General features: G+C 38.8%; 1 protein-coding gene and 1 long non-coding RNA gene across 2 annotated transcripts in view; one reads left to right on the top strand and one right to left on the bottom strand.

Annotated features, from left to right (window-relative positions):
• LOC106098403 (uncharacterized) overlaps positions 1 to 27,592 on the top strand; it is an 80,153-nt gene that overhangs the window by 14,947 nt on the left and 37,614 nt on the right. The window lies entirely within an intron of this gene.
• LOC100691098 (Krueppel-like factor 6) lies at positions 18,404 to 26,368 on the bottom strand. The gene is made up of 4 exons (XM_003447445.5): positions 26,049 to 26,368; positions 23,285 to 23,867; positions 22,227 to 22,350; positions 18,404 to 21,295 (listed from the first exon to the last, which is right to left on the bottom strand). Exons 1-4 carry the CDS (start codon positions 26,148 to 26,150, stop codon positions 21,244 to 21,246), a joined length of 861 nt encoding a protein of 286 aa, XP_003447493.1. The 5' UTR covers positions 26,151 to 26,368; the 3' UTR covers positions 18,404 to 21,243.

Here is a 27,592-nt window from a genome sequence, read left to right as displayed (position 1 = left end):
GTGAAAATATATGTATGTGAGAGTGAAAATATATATGTGTGTGAAAGAAGAATGTATGTATGTGAGAGTGAAAATATATGTATGTGAGAGTGAAAATATATGTATGTGAGAGTGAAAATATATGTATGTGAGAGTGAAAATATATGTATGTGAGAGTGAAAATATATGTGTGTGAGAGTGAAAATATATGTGTGTGAAAGAAGAATGTATGTGTGTGAGAGTGAAAATATATGTGTGTGAAAGAAGAATGTATGTGTGTGAGAGTGAAAGAATGAAAATATATGTATGTGAGAGTGAAAATATATGTGTGTGAGAGAAGAATGTATGTGTGTGAGAGTGAAAGAATGAATTTTGGCTTGTACGGCCCCTCATATGGGGCTGTGGGATCTCAGGCTTACATGCCAAATGGCTTTGAGTGTCTGCACATCATCCACCGTGTGAGACAGCTGACGAGATTATGGCCATGAGCGGTGCATTTGTCGTTCGGCCTGATGATAGCATATTATTAGCATGGTAAAAGAGTGCAAATGTGTCCTCCACTATGTGATGGCTGGTGTCACCCAAGAAATGAACAATGTGGAAAAGCTTTTTGCGTGTGGTTGATGTGTCAGTGATTTATGTGTTTGCACATTTGTGCATAAATAAGTACACCTACATTTGTGTGTGTGTGTGTGTGTGTGTGTGTGCTTGGATTTTTTTTATCTGTCATCTTGCCACTATGTGACTATCAATGTACATTTTATATAAATAAAATTAGCTATAAACTGGCCCTCATTTTAAATGAAGAAAAGAATGAAGAAAAAATATCATGTGGTTGTTTCAAGGCATGTTTTGAGCTAAATCGTCCATAACCAAAGAGAAACTAAAAGCAGCCTCAGTTTGCTATTTTACTTACCACCCTAAACGGGTGTCAGGCTTGCCATGCTGCAGCCTCCCCACTTAATGCTGGCTTGATTTGTCTTTCAGAGCAATATATGAATGTCCGCTAAATTGCAGCTGGGCTTCTGTTTTCCCTGCTGCCAAGTTGTTATGAGAAATGTTTTTTGGCTTGGTTCTTTTTTTTTCTTCAGCTAGGTATTGCAGTTCCCTGTAGATACCACAATAGCTATCTTGGAGTCTGGCAACCCATTTCTAAAATATACTCCTTAAAAAAAAGTGTGAAAACACATCAGATCTCAAAGGGGAAAAAATCACAGTGAATATCTGTACTGATATGGACTAGGTAATGGGTTAGGAACAAAAGGATGTAAGGATGATTAAAATTATTAATGTTCAGTGGAGTGAATTAAAAAACATCCCGAAACTCTAGTCAGGCTAGTATCATTATAAATGTCATTGCAGCTATCAAAACGGTGCTCAGTAGTTTGTATGGCCCCAACATGCTTGTTTGCATGCCTTACACTGTTTAGGCACGTTCCTAATGAGATGATGAATGATGCTTTGATGATCTCCAAATTCTGGACTAGGGCATCAAGAAGCTTCTGGACAATCTGAGGTGCAAACTGGTGGTGTCAGATGGTCCGAAACAAAATGACTTAGAAGTGTTCTAAGGGATTTAGGGTCAGGTGAGCATGGGGGCCTGTTAGTTCCTCCAGGAACTCCCTACATACTCCCGCCACATGAGGTTGCATCTCATTGCTGTGCACCAGGAGGAACCCAACACTGACAGTGGGTCCAAAAAATTTCATCATACCTAATGGCAGTGAGGGTGCCATGACCTAACCATGAGGTCTAGCTCAAAATTAATGCTTTCCATCCCACGGACTAGTCTCAAATCTCGTGGCGATAGAGCCGTCTCTGTGGCAGGTCCCAGACTTTGGAATAGTCTCCCCCTAAATATTAAATCTGCACAAACACTTGATCAATTTAAATCACTACTAAAGACACATTTTTATGCCCTGGCTTTTAACACACTATGACCCAAGCATTTTGGTCTTATTTTAATAGTCTTAGTTATTGTTTTAATTCTTTTATTGTCCTATCATTGTTTTATATTGTTATTATTGTTTTACATTGTCTCTTTTTAATAGCATTTTTATCTTGTTAAGCACTTTGTGCAGCATCGTATGTCTGGAAATGTGCTATATAAATAAATTTGACCTCAACCTAGCCTGTAGAGATCTGTGCATTCCTCCAGACTGTTACTGACCCACCACCAAACCAATTATGCTGAACAATGTTACAGACAGCATAACCTTCTCTACAGCTTCCCCAGACCCTTTCATGTCTGTTGCATGTGCTCAGGCTAAACCTGCTCTCATATGTAAAAAGCGCAGGGTGGAAATGGTCGACCTGACAATTCTAGTATTCGGTGGCAAATGCCACTCGGGCTCCATGGTGCTGGGCAGTGAGCACAGGGCCCACTAGAGCATGTCATGTGACCCTCATGAAGTCTGATTCAAGTTTAAGTGAGTTTATGCTGCACTCTGATTAAAATGTGTTGCTTTAATTTTTTGAGCAATGTATATATGGATTAAACAAAGTGTGTCATATCAGCAGAAGAAGACACAGAAGGAGAAGTTATATTCAACTTCTATACTTAACACTTTATGTATGAACAAAGTTTTGTGTATTTTCTTTAATATTTTTAATATTCCTGTTTATACTGCTGATTCATCAGAATCTGAAAACCAAATTAAAGACGGAGAATATGATGTAGCCACTTAAATGTGTGGAACGCGAACTGCTGATATTACTACAAAATATTACCAGCTTGCTGATATTAAGTTTTAACTTGGTGTCTTTACTGGACCCTGAGACAGAAGGGCTCCATTCTCCTATAAACTTCCTGTGACTAATAGTTTATCTGAGTGCAACTGCAATAATCCTCACCTCCCACCTTTTTCTGTAACAGTCGGAATCAGGTCTAGGTTGTCGCTCCAAGTTAAATGCTTCAGACGGAGACTTATTGTAGCATTAATACGCACTGTATTTATCTGTGTCAAGACAAAAGGCAAAAATATTAAAAATTTAACAATGAAAGCATAAAAGTAGTCAACTAGGGATTGTTCCGCAACAGGAGAATGCCCTTAAAACCCATCTGTGCGTGTGTGCTTACTATGTAGCTTTCTACTTTTCCCTCGTGGAGTCACTTTGTAGTTTTTCTTTTCTTTTCTTTTTTTTTTTTATCCACCATAGTGTGCTCCTCTTGCCAATTAGCTGACAGTTGTTTTATTATTCCTTTTCAAAACCTCAATCCTAAAAAGTGAAAGAGAGAAAGGAGATAAAAAACAAACCTCAGCTTGTCATTACACCAGAGCATCGCCTCTGCACCTTGTACCCCCAGTTGCAAAACCTCAGGAGGTTTGCTCAGAATAGCTCAATGATCAAAAGGCATGAAAATGACATGTTGTTTACACTGTTTTGGTATGGAGTTTTTTTGGGGGGGGAGGGGTTGATGGGGGTTTCCAAATATTTGGATTGTCTGGAGTGGGAAACATATCAAAAAGTGTCATGGTTTCATGCACAATCAAGTTTTTCTCTGTATGTGTTTGTCACTCAAGCTTGTGTTTTATATGCTGAATGGCCTAGGGTTAATAATTTGCCAGGCAAAACAACTGTATCACAGTTTTTGACCCTGTAGGAATAGTAAGGACAGTTCTTATGGAAAAACGGTTAAATTCACAAGACCAGATTTTCCAATTGCATTCTCTCTAGCAGGTTTCTACTAAATTAAGGTAATGCAGTTTCACATTCTCGTGCTTGTAACTTGTGCTTGTGGTAACAATATCCATAGCTCAGTTTTTGATAGCAAAAAGTCAAGATTCTGTATTATCTTTCAAAGTAAACTAATGATGAAAAATACCTGTGAAATCTGAAATGTTTCTATAGCATGTGTTTAAAGAAACAAAAATGTAGACATGTAAACTGGTGGCATCAATTGCAGATGAGGTTGAATTTGGCACCCTGAAAACCAAAATTTTCATTTAACAGTATGAACCTAACCAAACCAGAAGTAGACACAAAAGTGGTCTCAGATGAGACTCATACTTCAGTTTTTAATTGTTCCCAATCTAAGTGTTCCTAATTAGAAATGTTCATTTGATTTGGTAATTTCCAATGATAAGAACAAATGGCCATTATGTTTAATTGAAAGACTTGTTGTTGTTTTAATGTTAGTGTAACCGGGTCATAAACTACATATTGTTATAATTACACACAATGTGTTCTTGACCCCAAACCATTCCTTTTATACCTGACTTTTAGGACTCCAAGCCTGTAGTTATGTTCATTATCAGTTAGAGCCCCTCCTCATTCTTCTTTGGTGCAACCCTATAAATACGGAGTACCCCTTTGGCCTCTCCCCTTTTCTATAATTCCCCTGTGGGAGAGGTTGATGTCATTTCTTTCCCAACACTGTACAATACATATATAATGTATATTTAGACACCCTGATGTTTCTGATTGTGTTTTTTAGTTCAGTTATTGTCATCATTGTGCCTGTCTTTGCGAGATGCTGTAAATGTGTAGTACGTGTGTGCCACATATGTGTTATAGGCACAGTCTATGCTAGCATGAATAGATGATTCTTGCTAGCTTGGAAGTTGTGGTGGGTTGAGCTAAACCTCTTCCCTACTGTTTGTATTTGGTTGTAGGAGCTGGAGTGGGCAAGTTAATTACTTGGAGGTCTTTCTTTCTTTTCTTTTTTTAACTTTCATTGTCAGGTATGTAGGATTTTGTGTTGGTGTGTTTTATTTTTTTTATTTTATGTCAAATATGTTCAATATAAGTTTGTACTTTGTTTAATGTAAAAATAAATGCGCCAGTTTCTACAATTCCTCTGTGAGAGATGAGCTTTAGCGGGCAAGTTAATTACTTGGAGGTGTTTCTTTCTTTTACCTTTCATTGTCAGACACAACGCAGGAACACACAGGTTACATTAGCGCATGAGCGTGAATAGGCTACTGCTAAACAACATCCATTTCCGGTGGAAATGTGACACTCAGTGATACCTAGCATTTTGAAATATGACACTGGAATCTGAAACCTTCCGATGTAGGATGGCAAAACTTCTAGTGCAGAACATCAAGACTAACTTTAGCAACTGAGGCTGCTTGCAAAACACTTACTTTAGTTTCCTGACCGTTTACACTCAAAAGTAGTCGCTGAAGCCTGCTGCTTTAATTCTAAGGACAAGTGGCCACTTAATATTGTTGAAATACCAACGTTGGATTAATGGCACTAAGCCTGCAATAAGAGGTAAACAATAAATAGCTTTCAGCAGTTCAGCAAAATTAATCCTCTTTAAGAATTGTCCAAAAAGAATAAGGTCTATATTCACTGTGGTTTACGGCCATTTCTTATTCAGAACATGGCTTGAAACATAACTGTAGCAAAGCCTATCTGCATCAGTGTTAATCTGCTAAACTAAACTCCATCATATTCTTTAAAATATAGCCTATCCATTTTCCATCCAGTGTTGGATTGTGTACTGTTTTTATTTTTATACTCTTCAAAATGTTGCAGGGTGCTCAAAACATGTCTAAGATCACATTAGTTGATGACCAAAGTTTATTTCTAATCACTAAAAAATGACCTCATGAAACTAAATTCTTACTAAACTCCACCTTTCCTTGTCTCTCAGTGTTGGTATCTGTTGTACAGGCAATGTGGGGGACGCAGCAATGACCTAAAAGAGTTGTGGGGTAAACATAAGTTAAGCCGGGCCAATGTTTACATGTAGCTCTGTGGTTTGTTGCAATGTGAGTCCTCTGGGAGTCCTGAGAACGGCCAAGCCAAAGTATAAACAAGAAGTGAGGGGATCTTGGGAAAATAAGCTGATAAACTCAGGTCACATCCTTCCCCCTTTTGTTATCTGGAGTAAGGAAGATGCCTCTTTTTGAAGTGTAATATCTGGGCATATAAAATGTGTAAGCACTTGAATTTAATGCTTAACTCAAAAAACGTAAAAGTGCAAAAATTATAGGTAGCCCATTATAGGCATAGTGTGTAAAAGAGATGAATAAAAGCATAATAGATATATTCAAAAAAACTATTAGGGAATATCAAAGAGATGAATAGGGATTTGAGCCTGCAGAACCCACTTATGGAAAATAATGACATTGCAATGTGATCCCATCATAACTCAAAATAGAGGTCTCATGTGCTCCAGTGTTTGCAAATGATGCAAACATGAACTTCAGATTGGATTTTAGAAACTTTTTCCATTATCTTCTTTTCATGTAGAAACTTAGCAGCTACTTAAAAGAACCCCAGTTAAGTTTTCTGTAATATCGTCATTTAAATCAATGTGTTGATTCTCGCTGGTGTTAGACAATCAAGGTTTCAGTATGTTAGGGACTATCTGCTGCGTCATGAATGTGAATACATCAATACACATGTAGGTTATCTATTAGACTTGCTATGAGTTTGGTAATGTATTTTGTTATATGTTGAACTGTGCCATATTACACCATGATTAACCTGTGAAAAGCTTAAAATCTAGTGGCATGACATATGATACGCACGGAAAGTGGGATGCAATTTATAAACAATGCTATCTAATAAAGCTCCAATTTTATTTGAATTTCAGAAAAAAATGTTGGTGTATGCACAAAATTACTGAAAAAGCAAAGTAGCAGCAATTCACACAATACTTTAGCTTAGTAAGGTGAAAGCATGTTGTTATGACCTGCTCTGTCTGCCAACAACGTGTTCAGTACCTCAACAGTATACAGTGACTCATCACTTTTATTTTCTAACACAACAAGCTTCTCATAAAGCAAAGTGCAAATGTTCTTTGTCAAAACTAAATAGAAAAAGAATGTGGAAAACTAATTATTAACATAATTATTGCTATCCTTTCCAAGGTACACAATGTATCGTCTAAAATGTAATGATACAGTTATCATTACTAGCTCTTGTATGAAACAGATTCGTGAAATAAACTCAAATAGAGATTACAGCTTAGTCTAAGCCACTATGACATCCCTAAGTAGTTTGTGGACTCTCATTTTAGTCTCAAGTTTAGCGTTACGGTCATCACCATCATGGCATTACATAACCGGAAGTGATCCGATTTGAAGGCACGCTACGATAGCAGCTAAAGCTAGCAAGCTTGTTTAGCTAGGTGCATTGCACAGAATCAGATACCTGGTAATTGGTGCTAAGTAAGATTCAAATAAAATACTATAATAAGAGACTAGATTAATGAGGTAATACCTAATTACCACACCTTTAATAATGTAGAACTTTAAGCCTTAAAACATGTGTGAGCTATAATAGGCTTACCCCTACAGTTGTTACTGGAAAGATTAGCTTGAGACATTGAAAGTACTACTTTCTACCCGCCTGTAAACATGTTCATTTCTGATGTAACGGTCAGCATTTTATCATTGGCGTCTGTGGGAAATGACTCACTTTTGGCGCCAACCTCAAGTGGCTATGAAAGAAGCTGCAAACCGTGTTTCCTTTTTCAGTTTATCATCATCCAATATTTTTAAAAGGATAAACTGATGTAAATTGCAGCATTATTGCTACATTCACTTGGCTGATTTGTTAAGTCAATTCCAGCAGTCACTGTGACTAAGTCAACCTCTAAATTTTCACCAAAGAAATCTAACAGTGAGAAAAATTATTAAGTAAGCAAGTGAGTGAATCATGCAGTAACAAGTTCCATCCTTTCAGTGGAGAGAACAGATGGTTGTGGTAATGTTGAATTACTGCAGAGCAGAGGGACATAGACGCTGACCTCAATAGATACTAACACCTGTATCCATGGTAACTGTTCACAAAGCTGGTGACATCAGAAGCAATTTTTAAACAAGGAATTAAAATGTCACTCAAACTCGAATTGATTTGAAAAACAAAAAGTAAAATAAACCTTTTCAACAGAAAACTGTAATTTAACCTAAATGGCCACCAGGTGCTAAAATGAATGAAGCTGTTAACTGTCTGTTAGGTTCATTTAACATCATCCATGTGCAGAATAAATCACATACCTGTTAATCAACTCCTTTTCATTTGACTGTCTTTACCTGAGGTCACTAGAGACACCATGGAAAGAATGTAGAGCATGGAATATGTTAAACTAGGAAGAGAGTACAGTAAAATGCTTGTATTCTGGAGAGCTGGCCATTGTTAACTCCGAGAATAAAAATCTCATAACACAACTGTGTCAAACCACCAAGGGCAGTGAAACTTACAAAGCAGTTGTTATCAGTGTTTTGACCAACCTTTTATGTGTTTTAGGTATGTGTTATGTATTGTGCATATGTAACTTTGGACAACCGAAGTAGCTTCTTCAGCTTTCTAACATTGGTGTTACTGTCCATATTAATTATTTTACAATCAGTTAAAAGAGCAGAACATAAATGTTATTTGTGACACATGCATTAACGTACTGTATCCATGCCAAGCTGGCTGCTGTGTTATAATAAGTATCAATGAACTACAGTATATCCTCTCCACTATAGTGTCTTATCATAGTTTAGGCATCTTTATATCATGATAAAGAAGTATAAAAAATGTAATCAGCACAGTAAAGGTCTTTGTCTCCATTATCGCCTATATCAGCACACCTGCTAAATTATTTCTGTATCTACTCTTACTAGTTATCTGTTGTTTTCTGTTTGCAGGACAAGTCATAATGATTTGAGTTTCTATTATTTTGCAATTATTAACTTTTTAAAAATGAGCCTAACTTTACAGACTGGAGGTCGGCTTGTAATTGGATTTTTAGAGTGATGTTCTTGTATGTGATTGTGTGCGTTGGCGAATTAGGAGTTGTGACAGTTCACATCTGTCTCTCTACCTCTATCTCTTTTTCACACACTCACAAACACACACAGGTCTTCTGTTTCTATATGTGTCCATGAGCACAGGGGTCTACACTGTGTGTGTTCGTGCAAGTTTAATATGTGTATATGTGTATACACAGGCAAGAGATTTTTTTTTTTTTTTTTTTTTTTTCGTGTGTATATCCAGGGCACATTGTCTGGACAGGGAAAATGAGAATGGATGGGATTGTAATTACTGAATGGAGATATCCACACAGTGTGAAATTAGAAAAGGCTGGGCGAAAACCTCCCACGGGCACAGCCAGTAAAGAGAGAGAAGTTGTCATGGTGATAGGTGAATTCAAACAGGGCTTTGCAAACCTTCGGGGAAAGAGGTGCGAGTGCGTACGAGCGAGTTGTTCCTGTGTGTGTTGCGTGGCGGTGGTTATTTGGGGTGTGTTTATGGATTCCTTTTGTGAACAAGGAGAAAAAAAAGTTGCTGCGACCTTGATGAAGACGCGCAGAATGTGATGTTTTCAGTTTTTCTCACAGTAAGCTTTACCTGAACTGAGCGTGGAGTGTGTTACTTACAGTGTAGGATTTGAACCGGGACGCAGGGCACATATTATGCTTGCTTATCAAAAACTCACCTTTTAGAGGTTTAAAAGCTGAGCGACTGACTTTGCCCTGAATTAGTAAAACTATGGATGTGCTTCCCTTTGTTGCCTTCCTTTTTTAATGTGCTGAAAACACTGAATTCTAGTGGCTGTTAAGTGGAATAGGCACATAGATATGCTGTAAATGAATTCATTGTTTTGCTCAAAGACATTCACGGTTACTTTAAGGACACAACAGCACCCTGCTGCCAAACAGGGTGCAACAGCTCTGTCTTCAAGGACACAGTCTGTTGCCAAAATACTGTGTACACACTTTAAAAAAAAAAAAACTGTATTTTCAGTACAGTGCCATATCCTTAAAACTATGACATGTTTGCTGCATCTTTTTTTTTTTTTTTTTTTTTTTTTTTGTGCAGTGAAAGCTGGCAAAGAATAGCTTCCACTTCTTCAGCTTCTCCCAGAATTCTTAAATTCCAGGCAGTAGTCTGGCTTTAAAGATGAGTACTGCCTTCTACAAAAGTGGAACCTATATAACCTTGTTGAAGATGTTTTATTAATTTTGTTTGTAGTCAAACATTTCACAGCTGTTCTGTGTTGCTGGCAGGCATTAAACATGAATGAATACCATTGCTGTGGATTCAGTTTGTTTCTAAAGAATCATATTCCATAAAGCGTTGCATATTGTTCACTGTGTAAATGTGTATCTTATATTGTTCAAACATATTTGTTTTTATGCATTTTACCACTGCTATTAACTGAATACTGCTCTTTAAATTAGTCTAGGGAAAGAAAATATGTCATCGTTGACCATATGGAAGTGCTGGAAGTAATTACAATGAGGATTTTAATTTAATTCATAGTCTAGGACTCTCACTGGGATCATTTTAGGTATTTCTTAATTAAAAACTGGGTAACATTTTATAACATGATACAATATGATATTTTAAACACTGACATTTACCACAGTTTCCATTAATTATTGATACATGTTTTAAAATCCTTTTGTGCTCGTGTAATTGATACTTGACTTCCAAGCAGATTACTGTGACAAATACTTGTTTCTATTTTAATATAGGTTGTGCAGATGAATATCACACTACTCTTTAGATTGCTAAACTACATCCAACCAAACTGATGAAATTAGGGGCTCACTTTTTACAAAAAAACTGACAAACAAGATACATTTGACCTTTCTTCATTTTCAGATAAAAGGTGGTAACCAAAAATAGGAAATTCTCAAATAACAGCGCTGTTGTGTATTTGGGTAAATTAATGCAATAAGGTAAAGAACTTAAAAGAGAGGCGCTATTAGTCTTTTTTTTTTTTTTTTTTTTTTTTTTTTTTTTTTTTTTTTTTTTATATCCTGAGAAGGTTGAAATAACAAACAGAACAATTACATCACACAACATGCCTCTTCACCTCTCAAAAATAGCTCTCATTCACAGATTCACTCATGCAGCTGCTAACCATGCTTTCACGTTGCATTGTTTCACAGAAGAATACCCATACTTACTTTGTTTTTTGAGTCTTTAGGTCAGGTGAAAGGATTTTAAAACAACACGGGAGCAGATAAATAAACACCAAATGCTTGTTCTATATTAACATTATGTAATATATTCAGAAATAAAATGACAGGCTGATGATAGAAGCATTAAAGGTTCGGTTCACTGACGAGCTAGCATTGTGGCTATGTGGCCATGGCGGTATGTTGGAGAAGATACCAGTGTGGGATGCGTTGAAAGCACTGGCACTAAGCCATCTATTTCACATGCCACAACTGTATTACGTAACCAGAAGCAGGAGACGGGGAGGAGTAGATTCCTTTGTCATAGTTCAAAGTGCACAGTGAAAAGATAATGGCCTCCTTTTATCAGTAGGCCATAGTAATGAGCTTGTTCATCACTTACGGGAGGAGAGCGTAGGGGAAGGGAAGGATGGGTGGGAGGTCAGAGGGTTGGCGGGTGGTTGCATGGAGTGGGGGCTGAGGAATGCCCATCCATCAGGCGCCATACCCAGAGACCCAGCCCCCTCAAACCTCCAGACCTGTTAATCACCGTCTGTACAAGTGAAGAGAAAACTACCACATTATATATGGAGGAACAAAAATGCCATAATGGGATTGCTTTCGACAAATATGTAGTCTGTTCTCTCTTTTTTTTTTTTTTTTTTTTTTTTTTTTTTCAAATAAAAAACCGCCCCAAATATAATAAATTCAAGAAATTGTCACATGGGATCTATTCAATAGAGTTTTAAAACACTCAACTTGAAAAAAACCTTTAAGACTAATGTTTTTTAAGTGGACATGCCTGTATTACATATTTTAGAGACTGCTCTGAGGGCACTCTTCACCTCTGCAATGTAGAAAATTGAGTTTCCTAAAGTAGAATTTTAATACAAACCACTCTTTCTGCCTAAGGTAGCCAAACAATGAATAAAACAAAAGCAAACAGAATGAAAATGAAACTTAAGTTTACATATAGCATGAAGGAGAGAAAAAAAAAGCCTTAAACATTTGTCTTGAGTTCCACATGGAACAAGTTTTTGTCAGGCTGTTTTCACTTTCATACGGAATTTTGTAGTGTTGTTTTTTTTTGTTTTTTGTTTAAAAAAAACCAAAAAAAAAACCAAAACCATATGTTGATAAGCATTGATTTTTTTTTTTTTCTCATTGATTTATTCATTGTTTGATATATTTGTCCTGGCTGTCTTCCACCCATACATCCATTTGCTTATCTAATTCAGGGTCATGGGGTGGTTTGGCGCCTATCCCAGCTGTCATAGGGTGGAAGGCAGGGTAAAGCCCAATGACAGCTAGGATACGGACACAGCAAGTGGTGGTAAGGTTATGGTTTTGAGTCCGCTACCCAACTAGGATAGTAAGTAACTAGCCATATGTGTGAATCTTATCTGTCATCATCGAACTGTTGTTTTCAATAAAAGGTTGTTTATTTTTCACTTCACTAACTAAAGCATAATTTATACTGGCTATCTATCTATAACAACATACAAACTACTTTGTGTACTATTGTTGTCATTGTACCTGACAGTCAGTTTCCTAGTCCTCCAGTCTTTCAACTCTAATTTCCCAAAGCAGAGTAATATGGTGAAACTAGATTTGTTTTCATATATATCAGTAAAGACAAATTTTGTAAGCAGATTTTGAGCAGGAATCTTGCAGACCTCTACATCTACTTGTCACAACATCAGTTTCAGTGAAGCAAACCTGTTTGCTGGGTATTCACAGCTTAAGGACACTCCCAGTGGATTTCATCACTTGAAGGATAGTCCAGACTATCCAGTCCTGTTTAAACCTGATCATGAGATCAAACAGGTTTACTGTCATGCAGTAATTTCTGTTAAATACTAAATATATAGATAGCTTCATTTAGTTTTCCTGACTTGCTTGTGTATGTCTTTTGCTTTTTCTGCACATCATGTTCACTACATGATGTGCCCTTAGGGGTTACTGATGTCATATTCTAATGAAAGCATCCAGCACAAATAATCATAATCAGTTCAGCCTTCCAAAAGATTCTCTAATTACCAACATGATTTAATCAAAGTATCAGCAAAAAAGAGTATTTACTACATAATGTTTTTGGTTTTTTTTTTAAAGAGTGAATAGTTTCAGCAATGAACACAACAAAATAAGATAAGAACCTTTATTAGTCCCACACGTGGGAAATTTGTTACAACAGAATAACAGAACAAACCTTGAATGTTGATTATTGCTTAAGTCTATTAATGTAGCTCTTATTAAATCAATGGATTTCCAATGGAGTTCCATTAAAAATTTCTTGCAAGTGTCAAAATAAGAAACACTTGGTCTCAGCTCTTTGTGTCTGATTATTACAACCAGATGAAAGGTTTCCAGGTGGCAAAGACTTGACAGACTACCATCCCAATGTGGGGTCGCTGACCTCCACTTTCCTTCTGGTTCAAGAAGCAACCCCCCTCAGCCCCACAGGACATGCAGCTTGTATGAGCTTAGAGGAGGGGGAGGAATATGCATGGATGTGTATGTATACATATGTGCATGAGGTGAAGCCTTGCTCTAGGGAAGAGCTTGCTCTCCTGGTTGACCTTGAATGTTCTCATTCATTTTACTGATAGCTATGAATACGAATGCATCCTTTGACTGCACTTTGCTAAGGTTGAAACTAACCGCAACTAACCTGCCCGATCTAACCTGATACAGGTTCTGTAAGGTGCATAAATTCAGTGTTAAATAAATATTTATCAAATCCTTAAAATTCCCAGTAGGTATTGAGAGTGAACATAAGAAGCATCTGAGTGCACAGTTAATGACTGTAAACCTAAAATGAGTAAATGTTCTCATTTAGAGAAATCTGGCCTTGAATTACTAAAGTCTGCTTTGCAAATCATCTCACTAATAAATGTAATTTGTATGTCTCTTTATTCTTTGCATTCACTGCATTTTGTTATGGTTTATTGCTGTAGCGCAGAGTTTGAAGTATTTTACATTAAGATTTCAGGTAACATTAAATGACATGACTATTAGTTCAGTTCAATTCAATTTTATTTCTATACAATATTGAATATTTATATATTCAAAAGTGTGTGTGTGTGTGTGTGTGTGTGTGTGTGTGTGTGTGTGTGTGTGTCATATCGCAACTTCCACATGTCATCTAATGTTAACATTCATACATTTTATATTTCAGTTTAACAGCCATGTATGATTGATGTTGCAGTCCATTTTAGCACACTGTAAATCCTACCAGTTATCCTCCTGACCCCATAGTGAAAAACATGTTCGCCAGTGGCAGTCTAAGCTGAATATTATTCAAGTGTTGACATGAACCCATGGCAAGGTTACGTTTGAGTCGAGCACCTTTAAAGTGCTCAACTCAAACCTTACATTTGTTTTAACATTGGTTGAGTCCTCGACTATGGCTCCAAAAATGGCTGCTGTGAAGTGCAGTGATTAAATAAATGTATGCATCACTGTAATCATTTTGAATTTGAGGCCCAGGCAAGTGACAAATAGGGCCTGCCATTATTATTATTATTATTATTATTATTATTATTATTATTATTATTATTATTATTATTAATAATAACAAGCAGTGATGTGGAAATGAGATAATAATGATTAGAAGATTGAGATTTATTGACATGTGGTTTTGGTATCTAGTTTGAGCAAATGAACTGTTATAACTGTGTATTAAAAACATCTTTAAAAGAAATCACATTTCTTCGCATAACCAGGAAAAAAATCATTACATACAGCTCTAGGCTAAATTCAACGTAGAGTCACGTACTGAAAGATTTAAGGTTAACCTCTCACACTGGTGCTGGTTTTACCTAACAGTGTGTCTGCTAAGCCTGGCCCTGAGCCTGGTTCTGCCGGAGGATTTACTCCCATAAAAGACATTTTTTCCATCCCACTGTTGCCAAAGCACTTGTTCATTGAGTGCCATCTAACTGTTAGCGTTTGGGGCTGTTTATGTTTTCTCTATATTATTATTGTACAATATAAAGTGCCTTAATGTCAACATTTTGATAACCCTCAGGGTCAAGCATGACTTCGGATCAGTGGTTGGCATATTATACTGAGAAAACTACAAGCAGCAGTAACAGTGACCAAGACACTGGCCAATTCCCAATAGGCACTTTTTCAGTAGACTAACCGAGGTACCAGAGCTAAATTACTGCAGGACTAGATACCAGAGTGACACGTTGTTGTGGTTAGTCTGGAAATTCAGGTTAGTGGGAAACTGGGGTCATAGACAACTGTGGATTCTTTTAGGCTAATTCTAATGTTATTGGGGGTTGTTTGTAGTAAAATAGGTATCCATATGGTTGCCATATGGAAGAATAACATTTACCATAAATAACCACATAGTTTTGGATGATTATTCACATTTTATAGTGTGGAGTTGCGCTGGGGGGGGAGTTGGGCTCATTATTAAAATCCTGTCTAGAGCTAAGTTGTCGCTCACTCTGAATGCCAGTGGCAGAACAGCTGCTGTGTTGAAGTGTTAGAGGTGCTTTAAAACCACCAAATTCACTCTCTCAGATTTTTATTGCTTGTTTTTTTTTTTCTTCTTTACTTGGATAATGTTTCTGTGGTTCCAGAGGCCTGTTGTAAAACTGAACAGTTAAAGCTGTCATGTCATGGACAAGTTTAAGGGTTATTAATTCAGTTCAATGAATATTTTGCACAGACACCTGTGGATTTACTGCAGGTCTTTTGTCATTTTCCCACTATTGACAGTGTGTTACTTGTTCCGGCTCACGTATGCTTTCATATTCAGTCAGAGTTCTTCTCATTCAAAAATTCTTACGTCGTCTTATCTCGTCAATCATTTTCTGACTACCGTCCATGGGCCAATCAATCTAAATATCCTTCAGGCATACTTTTGCTCACTCAACCACTCCCCCATCACCACATAGATCTTTAGATTGTTCTGGGAAACTTACCACCAGTGTCTACATTCCAGACAACATTGTCCTTTATCTTCATTTTCAGCCTGTGTCTAGCTGTGACCTCAACCATGAGTCTGATTGTTACAAGCTCAACCCTGGGATTCTGTTTAAAGTTACTGAAAAATGTTGAAAAAAACTGCCCATTATCACAGCTCTGGTGCAAATATCCTTAACAAGTAAATGGAAAGGGCTGGTTACCTTCCATTTTAAATTTCCATACATTTTTCTCAAGTATACACAAGTTCCCCTGTAGGGAAAATTATGCCCTTTCTCCATTAAATTGACCAGCCCAACATGCCATGCTTGTCTTTAATAGCGCACACAGCGGGGAGTCTGATACATCTGGAGAAAGAAAATAAGGCCAGTCTGAGTCTGTCACAGTTATGCATATTTAATTAATACAATTTTTTTTTCATCTACACCACAAAAATAATTCAGTCTTGGAAACAGCAAATTATTGAAATGTTGGCCTTGTGGCCTTGACGTTGTATCTATCTATTAATATCAGGATTAAAAAATAATCATTCTTTATTTAATCTTCAGTTTTGTTTCATTTGAATAAAAAAAACCTCTTTTATGGTGTTATACAGCTTTTGTTGTGGTGATTTGAACTGGAATACCAATAAATATATCTTTAAAATGAAAGGAAGAAATAATAAAACAACCTCTTGAGAGTCCTTCAATTATTTAGGGGCTTTGGGGCATGGAGTATGGCAGGCTTGGTGGAGCAGTGTTAAAGCTGAGGCACTTTGTGCTTGCAATCGGAGATGAAGAGGCTATTTGTCTGTGTAGTGTGCAAAGCTCTTATCAGGGATTTGTTTGTGGCACAACTTAATTTGCATAAATTTCTTGGAGTGTAAGATGAAAACTCTGCGCTCTTGGCTGGAGCAGGAGGAACAGATTGCCCTCACAATGCACATTCCTTCAAACAACTCAAATCGTTATTCTAATGTGAAACTTAGATTAAGTTTTTCATCTCAACGGTCTGACCATTAAATATTTCTCCTTATCCCCAAATTTTCACATGCAACAAGTATCCTGGCTGCTTATCTATCAAGTATTGAATCGTGAAGACTATTTGAAGTTGATTACAATTCCTATTTGTTACAGCTGAGGGCATAAATTCTGTTAGTCATATGTTAACATTGTACTCAGGGATTGCTGAGAATCTGAGAACACGATGATATGTAAGTGAGCCCTATACCCTCACTGAGCACTAAATGTTTATTTGACATTCCTACATTTAAATCAAAAACAAAAAAACTAGCGATCTGAGATGTGTAACAACACTTTATTAAAACTATCACTTTAATTATTTATTTTACAAATTACAGCAAAATCATGTCAAGTATTACCAGTAAAATGTATGCAAACTGGCCTGTTAATGAAGTCGAGGTCCCAGTTTAGTTAGCCTTTGTGTGCTACTTGTTTTAAGTATTCTTTATACATACATCATTACCCTGCTGAACTTGCAATTAAAAGATGTGCCTGCTGATATTCTGTGTGTTACGGATGTGTGAATCTAAAGCCTGGCATATCTGCTTGTGTGATGTGAAAATCATTCCAGGGCCCTAATGCTCCATCGATTCCCAAAATAAAACAAGGACTGAAGGAAAGTTGGGAGTAAAATCTAGTGAAGTTAGCCTAGTTTATATATAATGCCAATGAGGCCTGCAACCTACAGAGGGATCCTTGGGCCCAATGTAAGCACAGCATCACATGCAAAGTTTAAGAGTGACAGGTAAATGGTTTTTAATAAAAGGTACACATTGAATGGGTGTGGTAAAGCAAGAAAACTGCAGCTACTACCTGAAAAATGTTGCCGCATGGGTAGAATTATTTTCTACCAAAAGAATTATGATCCTATATTGAAATATTCGAGGGCCATTCATCTTGTCTGAAGCACTGAAGTATTGGTGTCTGGGACACTGTGGGCCAAAAAGCCATGCACTGAAGTTTTAAAAGCTTTTGCAAAGGTGTGTGTGTGTATATATATGTTCCTAATATTAGGCTGTAGAGCATTAGTGGCTGAAAAGATGAGCACATAGAGGATTGGATGTGGAAAAAGTATAGTCAGAGAGTTGATAATACAACAAGCAGATTGTTCTCCAAAGCTATTTAAAGCATATGAATGAGCCCTGGGTGACTGTGTTCATGGAAATGAAGGAACCATACACATATTAGTGTGTATGTGTTCATGGAAAGGCTGTAGGCTCCTTCCCACATATATGCGCAGTGCTGCCCTAAAGGCTCACTGACCACTGATGTTTATTTTTCTGTCTCTGAAAATGGTTCCAAACAAATTTACCTGTGCAATGGTTGCTAAAAACTACCCAAGGATGAAACAAACGCCATGCAATGTTTTTTGCTTAGGTTTGCCAACCACTGGAATAACAATTCAAATTTTAATGTAAAAAGTTTTTAAAAAGCGCTTATCCTGGTTGTAGTCACGGAAACCCTGCCAGTGTGGTCCTGTTCTATGGCTAACCCTGATGTGATAGTTAATCTCTGAAAAACTGCTGAATATCCAGTAAACACTTTCTTTCTGATAATGATGATGATAATAATAATAATAATAATAATAATAATAATAATAATAATGGAGGACAAAAAAACACGTGTAGAACCAATAGTCTTTTTATCCATTTTCCAATAAAAAATACATTCATACAGAAACTATTTTACAAAACAATTTCAAATGAAAAAATTTCATTATGCCATAAAATGAACAAAAATAGAGCCTCATATTTTCCATGTTTATCCAATAAAGATTCTCTAGCTGAAGATAGGGCATCTTTGCAGGTCAAGTTGGGGAAAAAATGACATGGCAAATAAAAAAAACGTAATACTTAGCGAACACCAGAATTCAAAATTATTACAATTCAAGTGTCCAGAACAATTCACGTCTGAAAGTAGTTTTCTTCTTTTTTTTCTCTATTAAACATGATAGGCCACGGGTCTAGGCGATACTGATGTCATTTTAAAATGTACATTTTTTTTTTTTCTGACTTTATTTTTTTCCCAAAAATCAAAACAAAGATGTTACAGAAGCAAATGAAGGAGAATGGAGTGCATCTATTTTACAATAATTCTTCAGCCTTTTATCGTTCACATTTGGAAACAACACACTGCACTTGTTTTTGGTCCCACACCTGTTCAAAATAGAAGCTTCCTTACAAAATTCTCGTAGTTTACAATGTAACATATCTTTGTGTTTCTCAGTGTAAAAACAAAAGTAACATTGTAGACAAATGAATGTTCAACAGGTTCACCGGAGACGTGTTGAGTTTTAACAAGGCTACCTGTGATGTTGACAAAGTGAGACATTAAGTAACTGATGAATGAATGAATGAATGAATGCTCTTTCTAAAATTTTCCATCTGTCATAATTTTTGAGTATAATATAACGGCACCAAAATATTTCTACAAGTGGAGAAAGTGGCCATGAGATTCTCCACTTGTGCGCTCATCGGATTTTTTTGTTTCAGCTCACTTTGGAGTGTGACGAAGTCATGTTACCTATGTTGAAACATGAACATAGTGAAGTTGGTACAGACAGCTTGTCCTTGTAACCTTAGGTTACCAGCACAAACCTCTAGATCTGAAACACAGCTCAGTTGAACTGGTTGGACTGGTATTTTTTGTACCGTTAAGTCAGATCATGGGCTGTTAAAACTAGAACTGACTAAAGACACTGACTCACCTTGGAGGTGAGACTTCCCGAAACATCCAATATCAAACCACTCTCGTGACTGAGAATGCGGTCATTAGCCTACTTTAAATGAGTCATCCTTTGCTTTTGAGAATATACGCTTGACATAATGGACCCAATGTAAATGTTGCCTTTGCAGTAAATCTTGATTTGCAACTCTCGGTGGCTGACCACACAACATTTCATGAGAACGTGCTTCCAAGACTCTGTACCTTTGACAGCAAGTTACAGTTAATCTGAAGTGCATCCACGCAATCTTATACTACATAGTAGTAAATCAATATAAAAGTGAATTGCTTTTCCAAGTTCTCCACAATTCTGTCTCAGATCTGGATAATTTTGAAGACTATGATTTAGTTCTGAAATATCTATGATATATTTAACACAGACGTGTAAATGGCAGTCATTATGAAGCTGATATAGTTACTTTTGTTTTAATATTCAAGAGTTTAGAGGAGTTTGTCGCAAGGGAAAAGGGCAAAAGGTGCAACTGTATGGATCAGAGCCTTTTATAAAGCTATTCAATAACGCACAACTGCATTCGCAATGGTCATTTGGTGTATGTGTGTATGTATAACAGAGTGATCTATTCAACAGGACAAGGCCACTTACATAAGGCATCGGTAAGGTCAACAGTGCATTTACAGACAGAACAAAAGAGAAAAGCAAAAGTGAAGAAAAAGGAAGAAAAATCCCACAATCAAAATATTTGCTAACAGTGGTATCCCCAACTTATCAAGAAAATGAAGAAAAAAAATATGGCAAAACAAAATGACTGCCTTATGTGTTTTGTACAATACTATGATACTGAGTATTATGAAGGTAGCTGCTCTTGAATGGAATTTTGTTGTCCTATAAGGTGAGCAACACATCCCCAGATCCCATGCAACTTCTGATATAATGGCAATAACTGTGTACAATTGTTGTTGTTTTTGTTTTTTTCCTTTTAAGATACAAAGCTTACACAGTGGAAAACAAAATGAGCTTTATAGCGTGTATGTTTTGAGACAGGCTACGTAATACATTGCACATTTAATAGCTGCACTAAACAAAACAACCTCCCATTTTTAGACAGGGAGCTGTAGTTTCACCTCCAGGCAGAAAGGGGGCAATCTCTATCCAATCAGCCCCACTAAACTACCCCCCTACTCCTCTCCACAGCTGACAGAATCAGTCATGACAGACAGAACTTTTTGCTTGCATTCATTCTTAGAGAGACAACACATAACCCTCCCTCAAAAAGAAAAATAAACCTCCCGAGTATAACATCACCCTTGCTATGTCATTCACTCGCAGTTCCACAATGCAAGCTCCATCCACTCCATAAAGCCAGCACAGGCATCCAGTCGCAGGCACTCACAGTCCCCATGCGCACAGGCAAACACACTGTCAGTGGAGGAATGGCACCCCAACCCCTGGAGTCCCAAATTTCTCCAGGAATAAAGCGTTGAACACCATACAGAAGAGTCTCTTCCCATCTTCTCCAGCCTAGATCTTTCCCATTTTGGAGTCTCTTTTTGCCCTCCTGCTCCTCCATAAAAGCCTTTCAAGAGCAATCACCACAGCGAGGTGTTGGAGGCACTAAGTATGGTGCAAATAATAGCCTGCGTTGCTTCATGTTTTTCCACTGACTGGAACACGACGGTGCCCCTGTTAACGCTCCCAGGACACACCGGCCTCGCTGATCTCCACAGGTCAGGACAATCAACCCGAATCATCCCTCAGAGCTCTCAACATGAAGACCATCTTAGATGTGCCTCTTCATGTGCAGCGCCAGGTGGTCAGAACGGGAGAAACACCTAAAAGAGGAAAAAAAACATCAGATCCAGCCACTAAACTGAAGAACTAAAACAAATGACTATAACTTGTTGAAGGTAAAAAGTTGCTTATATTAACAACTAACTAGGCTACAATGACTAAGCAAAACGCTGCTAAATTCAACTGAATCAGTTAATAGACCAAAAAAAACCAAAAAACACTGTAATAAACAAAGCTATCACTTCAGCTGCAGGAGATGAAGGGTAAGGAAATGAAAAATCTCGTTTTTAATTGAAGGAGAATGTTCACACATCCATCCGAGACGCTAATCAACACAAGAACCCTGGGGTGGTTTGTTAACATGTGAAACCAGTGAAACAAACAATATAAAGCTTCTTTTTCACCCACCAAAGATGCTTGTTGGATTCCATTTAGATTAAAGTACCTATGGCTATGCAGCCAATTTTATTCTGCTTGTTTGGTATCGGATACTCTTCTTACTCTCTGTGCTATATAACAGGAACATGTGATAGATTGAAAGAAAGGGTTCATGCCTCCCCCTTACACCTAGTCCCTTATCCCAGTCTGTATAGGTTTGGCTGATGTTTTAAATAGCGCCCTGGTAGAAGAGACCCAAACTTCATGCTGTTCAGTCTCACTGCACTCTTCTCTATGTGACATCCCATCCATTGTACTCAACTCTCTTTTTATCCACCCCCTTGACCTCAACCATTTTCATCCTTAACCCTCATTCATCCCTCCCACTAGCATGTCATTTTGATAAACTAATTTGCTGCTTTCTTTGTCAGTAAAGAAGTGCTTGGCACCCAAAATATAAAGAAGGGGAGTAGTTCTTATGAAGAGGCATTAAATTAATTTATAGCACTTTGTTTTGAGAGGCATTTGCCATTGTAACAAAAAAAGAAGAATGTGACTAATTATGGTGACACATGACAATAAAAACCATCTCACCTGTCGCAGTGACTGCATTTAAATGGCTTTGCTCCAGTGTGCTTCCTGAAGTGTCTGGTGAGTTCATCGCTTCGTGCAAAGCGCCACTCGCAGCCTTCCCATGAACACCTGTAAGGCTTCTCGCCTACAAGAATAATAGTAAAGAAAAGCAAAATATTAAAGACAGCCATGTCATTTTTCATCCGAGTTCAGAGCCTTGCATTTACTTAGCTATTCAAGCAGCCTCTGCAAGTTTACCAGAGAGTTAAGAATTTCTAAATCACAATATGAATATTTTAAACTACAATTTCTGATATACAGCCAATATTTACAGTACGGGAGGTCAAATAAACATGATCCTGTGCAGGTGGTAAGCAGATTGGGCTGACTACTGTAAGACGAAGAGAAAAACAACCTCGTGCCTTGTGGGTCTCAAGAGCTGTGGTATGCAGCTGTAAGAAGCTGCTAGAGTAGAAGGCTTATGTAACAGGGGGAGAGCTACACGAAAAAAATAGACTGTTCCTAATGGTCCTACAGGCCATTAACCATCATTAACCATGTGGCTAACGTGGCTGGAGAACGATGCTAGGAATGTGACTTCCTCTGCTAATGGAGGGCCAAGCTGTAAACAGCCTGGCAGAGGTCAAAGGTGACAAGGGAAACTGCTCACATTTGAGCCCCTAACAAAACAGTGCAAATGTCAGATTCCCATAATGTTTCTCTCGCTCTCTTTTTTTGGGAAGTTGTATGCAAATGAGTGAGTTTCGGAAGCTTTTCCCATGGTGAAATCTGAGAACTGTTGATTTGTTTTCAGGATCCACATCCTCTGGGTGCTACTTGGCCACAAAAGAACATCCCTCCCCTTCGCGTCTCTCTCCCTCTCTCACGCACTCCCCACCTCCCTTTGCCCTGCATGAAGTCACGTTCCTCTGTGTGAATTAGGTCATAGTTGAGGGCATTCCTCCTGACAAACTATTCAAAGTATGTGGGAGTATTTTTTTTCAGAACTTTGAGCAATAACTCAGCGCTTCAGTTCGGCTATCATCACTTCTGAAAGGCTCACTGTCAGGCCAGTTTACCTGTGTGTGTCCGCTGGTGTGCTTTGAGGTGCGAGCTCTTGGTGTACACCTTCCTGCATCCGTTGAAGTGACACCTGTGCACACGCCTCCTCCCGTCAGGCGATGCCTCCCCGCTGGTCAGACCTGACCTTTCCAGGCTCCTCTCCATGCCCCCAACCCTTATTTTCCCTGTTGAGTGCATCACTGTCTGTATCCCAATCCATGTCTGGGCTACAGAGCCCTCCTTGCCGAGCTCAGGTGAGGACGGTGGTGTGCTGATGATACCAGAGGCCACGTCATCGCCGTTGTCGGCCAGAATATCAGTTAAAGAGCTGGAGGTGAAGTCGAGGGTAGGGGAGAGCTCCTCCGAGCTGTCCGAGGCCTCGCTGCTGGCATCGGAGTTGAAACCACCAGCATCATGGTTCTGGCTATCCTGATTGTCTTCCTCCTCCTTAATGTGGGTGATCTTTGGGTCTGACTCATTTGACTTGTCCCCGCAGGCAAGCAGCAGCTTGCTCCACAAGTCCTCCTGGGTCTCAAATTTAAGGTCTGTGGCTGAGACGTAAGGCTCGCTCTGGAGGTATCTCTCCAGCTCGAGACATGTCTGTGTAGATGAAAGACAAGATAGAAATGAGTTCACTGGTGCACAGAGCCAAAGGCATGTAACAAAACTCTTACATTCAACCTGAAAGTCCTGAAAACCACCAAAAAAGACCATTTGTTTTTACAGGAAACACAAGACTCAGGTATTCTCCTGTGCACTATATTTATTCTAACAGCAGCAAAAAAGGGGGTATGCTGTGACACTGTAACATCACCAGCCCTGTTTCTTCTCTGCCTGCAGGAATGAAGTAAGACACAATGTCCTATGCAGGGGATAGTCAAGTACGTTCTAAGTGTGTTCTCTGAGGCCATATCAGGGAGCATTACAAGCACCACATTTCCTTCTGAGAGACTGCAAGAACAAGGTGCTCTTCCCCGCGAACGCAGGCATGGTTTGAATGTGTGTAGGTGTGTGCAGAGGTTGGTCATGAAATTTACATATGCTACAGAGCCCCCCATTGGGTTAGGGAAGTGCTTGTAGATCTTTTAAATCTATCAATTATTCAACATAATGTGGATTTAATAATGCATTTGGAGGCATTGCTAGAAATAACATAGCACACCAGGGACTGAGTGGAGGGAGGTCTGGTTCATGGGGGTTCATAAAAAGCCTGGCATGAATACTGCAACAGCCACTGTGGATTGTGGGCCTGTTTCTGTGAAAAGGAAGTGAGAGAGCACTTCCTTAACCCTCTGCAGTCAGCAAGCACAGGCCAGATACGAAGGCCACAAACAGGCCTGTGCAGTTTCCTAATGAAGCAAATTTAAAATTACAGCCAAATGTTGTTATAACAGAACTGACTGGAACAGTGGCAGCCAAAGCTTGAGGAAACCTGGATCCAAGAGGTCATGGGACAAATACATTTTTCGGACTTTTTCCAAACTCGTCCTAAAACTATTTATTCCCTTAGTGAGAAATTGACATTTTCCCATTTGCTTGGAAGTTTATACGGTCAAAATGAAAATGAAACTATCCGAGAGGGGACTATCCCTCTTTGGCTGATCTGGTTACAGGCAGCACAAGCATCACTTGACGAAACACTAAAAGAAAGGAAGAATGACAAGCCTCACCAACAACATTTTGAAAATATTATAAGAATACCATACTGAATAAATATAGCTTATCTAGAGATGGAGGATGAGATGGAATAAAATGAAACCACAGGTACCAGGCAGCAACTATAAACACCTTTCGTGTGTGTGTATATATATTCTAAAAGAGGACTATCATGGGAAAATCTTCGTGACTTGGGAATGAAAAAGAAGGCATTCAGTTCAAATGTTTCTTGTCAGCAGTGGTGGATAAATCCCAGGCGAGCTTTAAATGCCTGAGAGGGCGACTTGGAATGAAGCCCGACCATATCTGATAGACGGGGAGACAGAGAAGACTGAAGAGTCAGGCCAATTCATTTCCCAATCTGAGCAAGAAGCGACTTGTCCCTTCCCGTCACTACCAGTGTAAAACTCCACTGTTTTGTCAACCAGGCGGCCGCCTGGTCGAGCAACGGTGCAATAGAAACCAGCCTCTCTTATTCTCTCTCTTTCTGACAGTCTGTCACTCTCATTTGTATGTGTGGGTCCGTGTGACAGCGAGAGGGAGTGAGCGGCAGGCAGAGGGGGCAGAGAGAAAGTCAGGAGGAGGCGCAAAGACGCACGGCTCGCCATTCAGTCGCTAAATCTGCAACACGGCGTGTTTTTCATTTATCACAAACCGATGTGCCTGTAGAACCTGCATGCCTGAGCCGAAATTGTCCACAATACGAGCAAAACACCACCGAACAACTGTGCGTGCGCTGTAACACCAGAAAATACTGTAAAAGTCATTTAAAGGATATTTTATGAAATGCGCCAAAAAACTAAAGAAGACCGCATTTTAAGTCCGCATTTTTACAAACATACTATAAAAATACCTAAGAGATCTGTCACGAGGGGAACTTGCATCATTTCCCCTATAACCGGAGGCAAACCAAGTTTTGAGAAATAAATTTATATTAGCTGCTTTACTGAATCAAACGCGCGCTCACATTACATTGAACTACTCTGACATTTGCCAGTCGGCGCGCAGCTGTCACTTAAAACAAGTTTCTGGAAATTACGCACTCTGCTGGCACTTCACACATGAGCCTGTGGCACTATCTGTCAAACTGAGGAATCGAGTGGGAGGAATCAGTCGTCAGCCTACCTGCTGCCAATACTCTTCCAGAGATGGTAAAGCTGAAAAGTATCCGGTGTCGTGCACAATTTGGAGCTCCTGGAAGATGCTACACATAGGGATGACATCCATTTCACTCCTGAGATTTAGCCACAAGTAGAAGCGAATTCAAGCTTGTGAGGAAACGAAGCCTGATGTGTTCAGAGAGAAGCTGAAGTCTTAGCTGTATTTGCATGTATACTAGTCTGGAGTCGTGCACTTCCAGTGGAGGTTTTGAGCGTGAGCGCACAACACCGAACTCTGCAAAAGTCCGTCAGCGCACTGTAAACTTCCCCCCCGATTCAAAATTACAGGCAAACCCACCCCCATGTGATTACATTACGTTACGGCACGTCTACCAATGGGCTTGCAGGAACTTTACAAAGGCCTACCAGACCACCTCTGGCCAATAACGAGCGAGAGCCGAGTCATCCTGTGTGTCGTGATTGGTGCAGAGCTAGAAGCCTCTCTGGCTCCCATTGGGCTAAATCAGCGCTATTTTTAGAACCGTATATAAGCGAGACTCCTGTTTTACCACAACGAGGAAGTTGAGTTTTCTACTGATTCGACTCTGAGCGTCAGCCGCTCCGGATCAGCGGCAGGAGAAGCGTCCGCTAGTGGCGGAGGCATCGGTCTCTAAATAGACACTGACGGCTATCTTTATTTCCTCACACACGTACTAGTTACTCTCGTTCTCTTGGCGAGTTGCGCTATGAATCTTAGGAGCGTAAGTCTGTAAAGAAAATTGCTCTCTCGCCTGCAAAACGCAAGTTCATGACAACAATATTCAGACGCGTCTGCAGACTCGGGGGGATCATCAAGAGCCTGATCAATTTCTGTGCTCTATGAAACAAATGTGATAGACTTCATCTTTTCATGGCTGCCCAGAGATTTATGAGCATTATTATGAGTCTCTCTGTGACAGTGTAGACAATTTAATAAGCTATTAAGTTATAATAGAGTTGCCATAAAGATGATTATTCACATAATGCTGTGCGGGTTATTGTAGTGGCAGCAGTTTGAAGCATACCGTAAGGGACAGGTTAGATTTTGCTGGGAATGATGCGCATTGGCAGGCGTTGTGAGTGCATGTGTGCGTTTTAATGTCAGTCACCTGTGGCTCTCTTAAGAGCCTACTTCTTTTGCAGCAAACTGTATGAATGTAGTTGCTTGTGAAACCGCATCACCTTATTTCCTCTAGAAGGGGGAAAGTAGAACAGGTTAAAAACAGTGTTGCCACCCATGGTGCGTGGTGAGAGTTCCTAATGCAAGACGGCAATATACCTCTCACAGCTCTAAAGTGACATGTTATAAATACATTCTGGCACACTCCCAGAAATATATTTACCTCTTTCACTCCTTTGAATGTAAATTGCTTTGCTTTCCCACATCTCTCCTCCCAGAGATCAAAGAAACATGAATATTAATCTGTGGTAATACATGTACAAGTTGGTATATGATGAGATTTATGTCCTCCTTGTGTGCTGTGCTTCATGTATTATGTTGTTTGCATAAAAACTCAGTTTATTTAAAAA

Source organism: Oreochromis niloticus, linkage group LG18, assembly GCF_001858045.2.
Source record: "Oreochromis niloticus isolate F11D_XX linkage group LG18, O_niloticus_UMD_NMBU, whole genome shotgun sequence".
Lineage (NCBI taxonomy): Eukaryota > Metazoa > Chordata > Actinopteri > Cichliformes > Cichlidae > Oreochromis > Oreochromis niloticus.
The sequence above is the reverse complement of the archived record's forward strand: the minus strand, read 5'-3'. Positions and strand labels throughout refer to the sequence as shown.

Coding starts and splice junctions, on each gene's coding strand:
- LOC100691098 (XM_003447445.5), bottom strand. CDS start 26,150: ATGGATGTCATCCCTATGTGTAGCATCTTCCAGGAGCTCCAAATTGTG. Junction 23,868..26,048: donor TGGAAGAGTATTGGCAGCAG/GTAGGCTGACGA, acceptor TCATCTACACAG/ACATGTCTCGAGCTGGAGAG. Junction 22,351..23,284: donor ACACCAGCGGACACACACAG/GTAAACTGGCCT, acceptor TTATTCTTGTAG/GCGAGAAGCCTTACAGGTGT.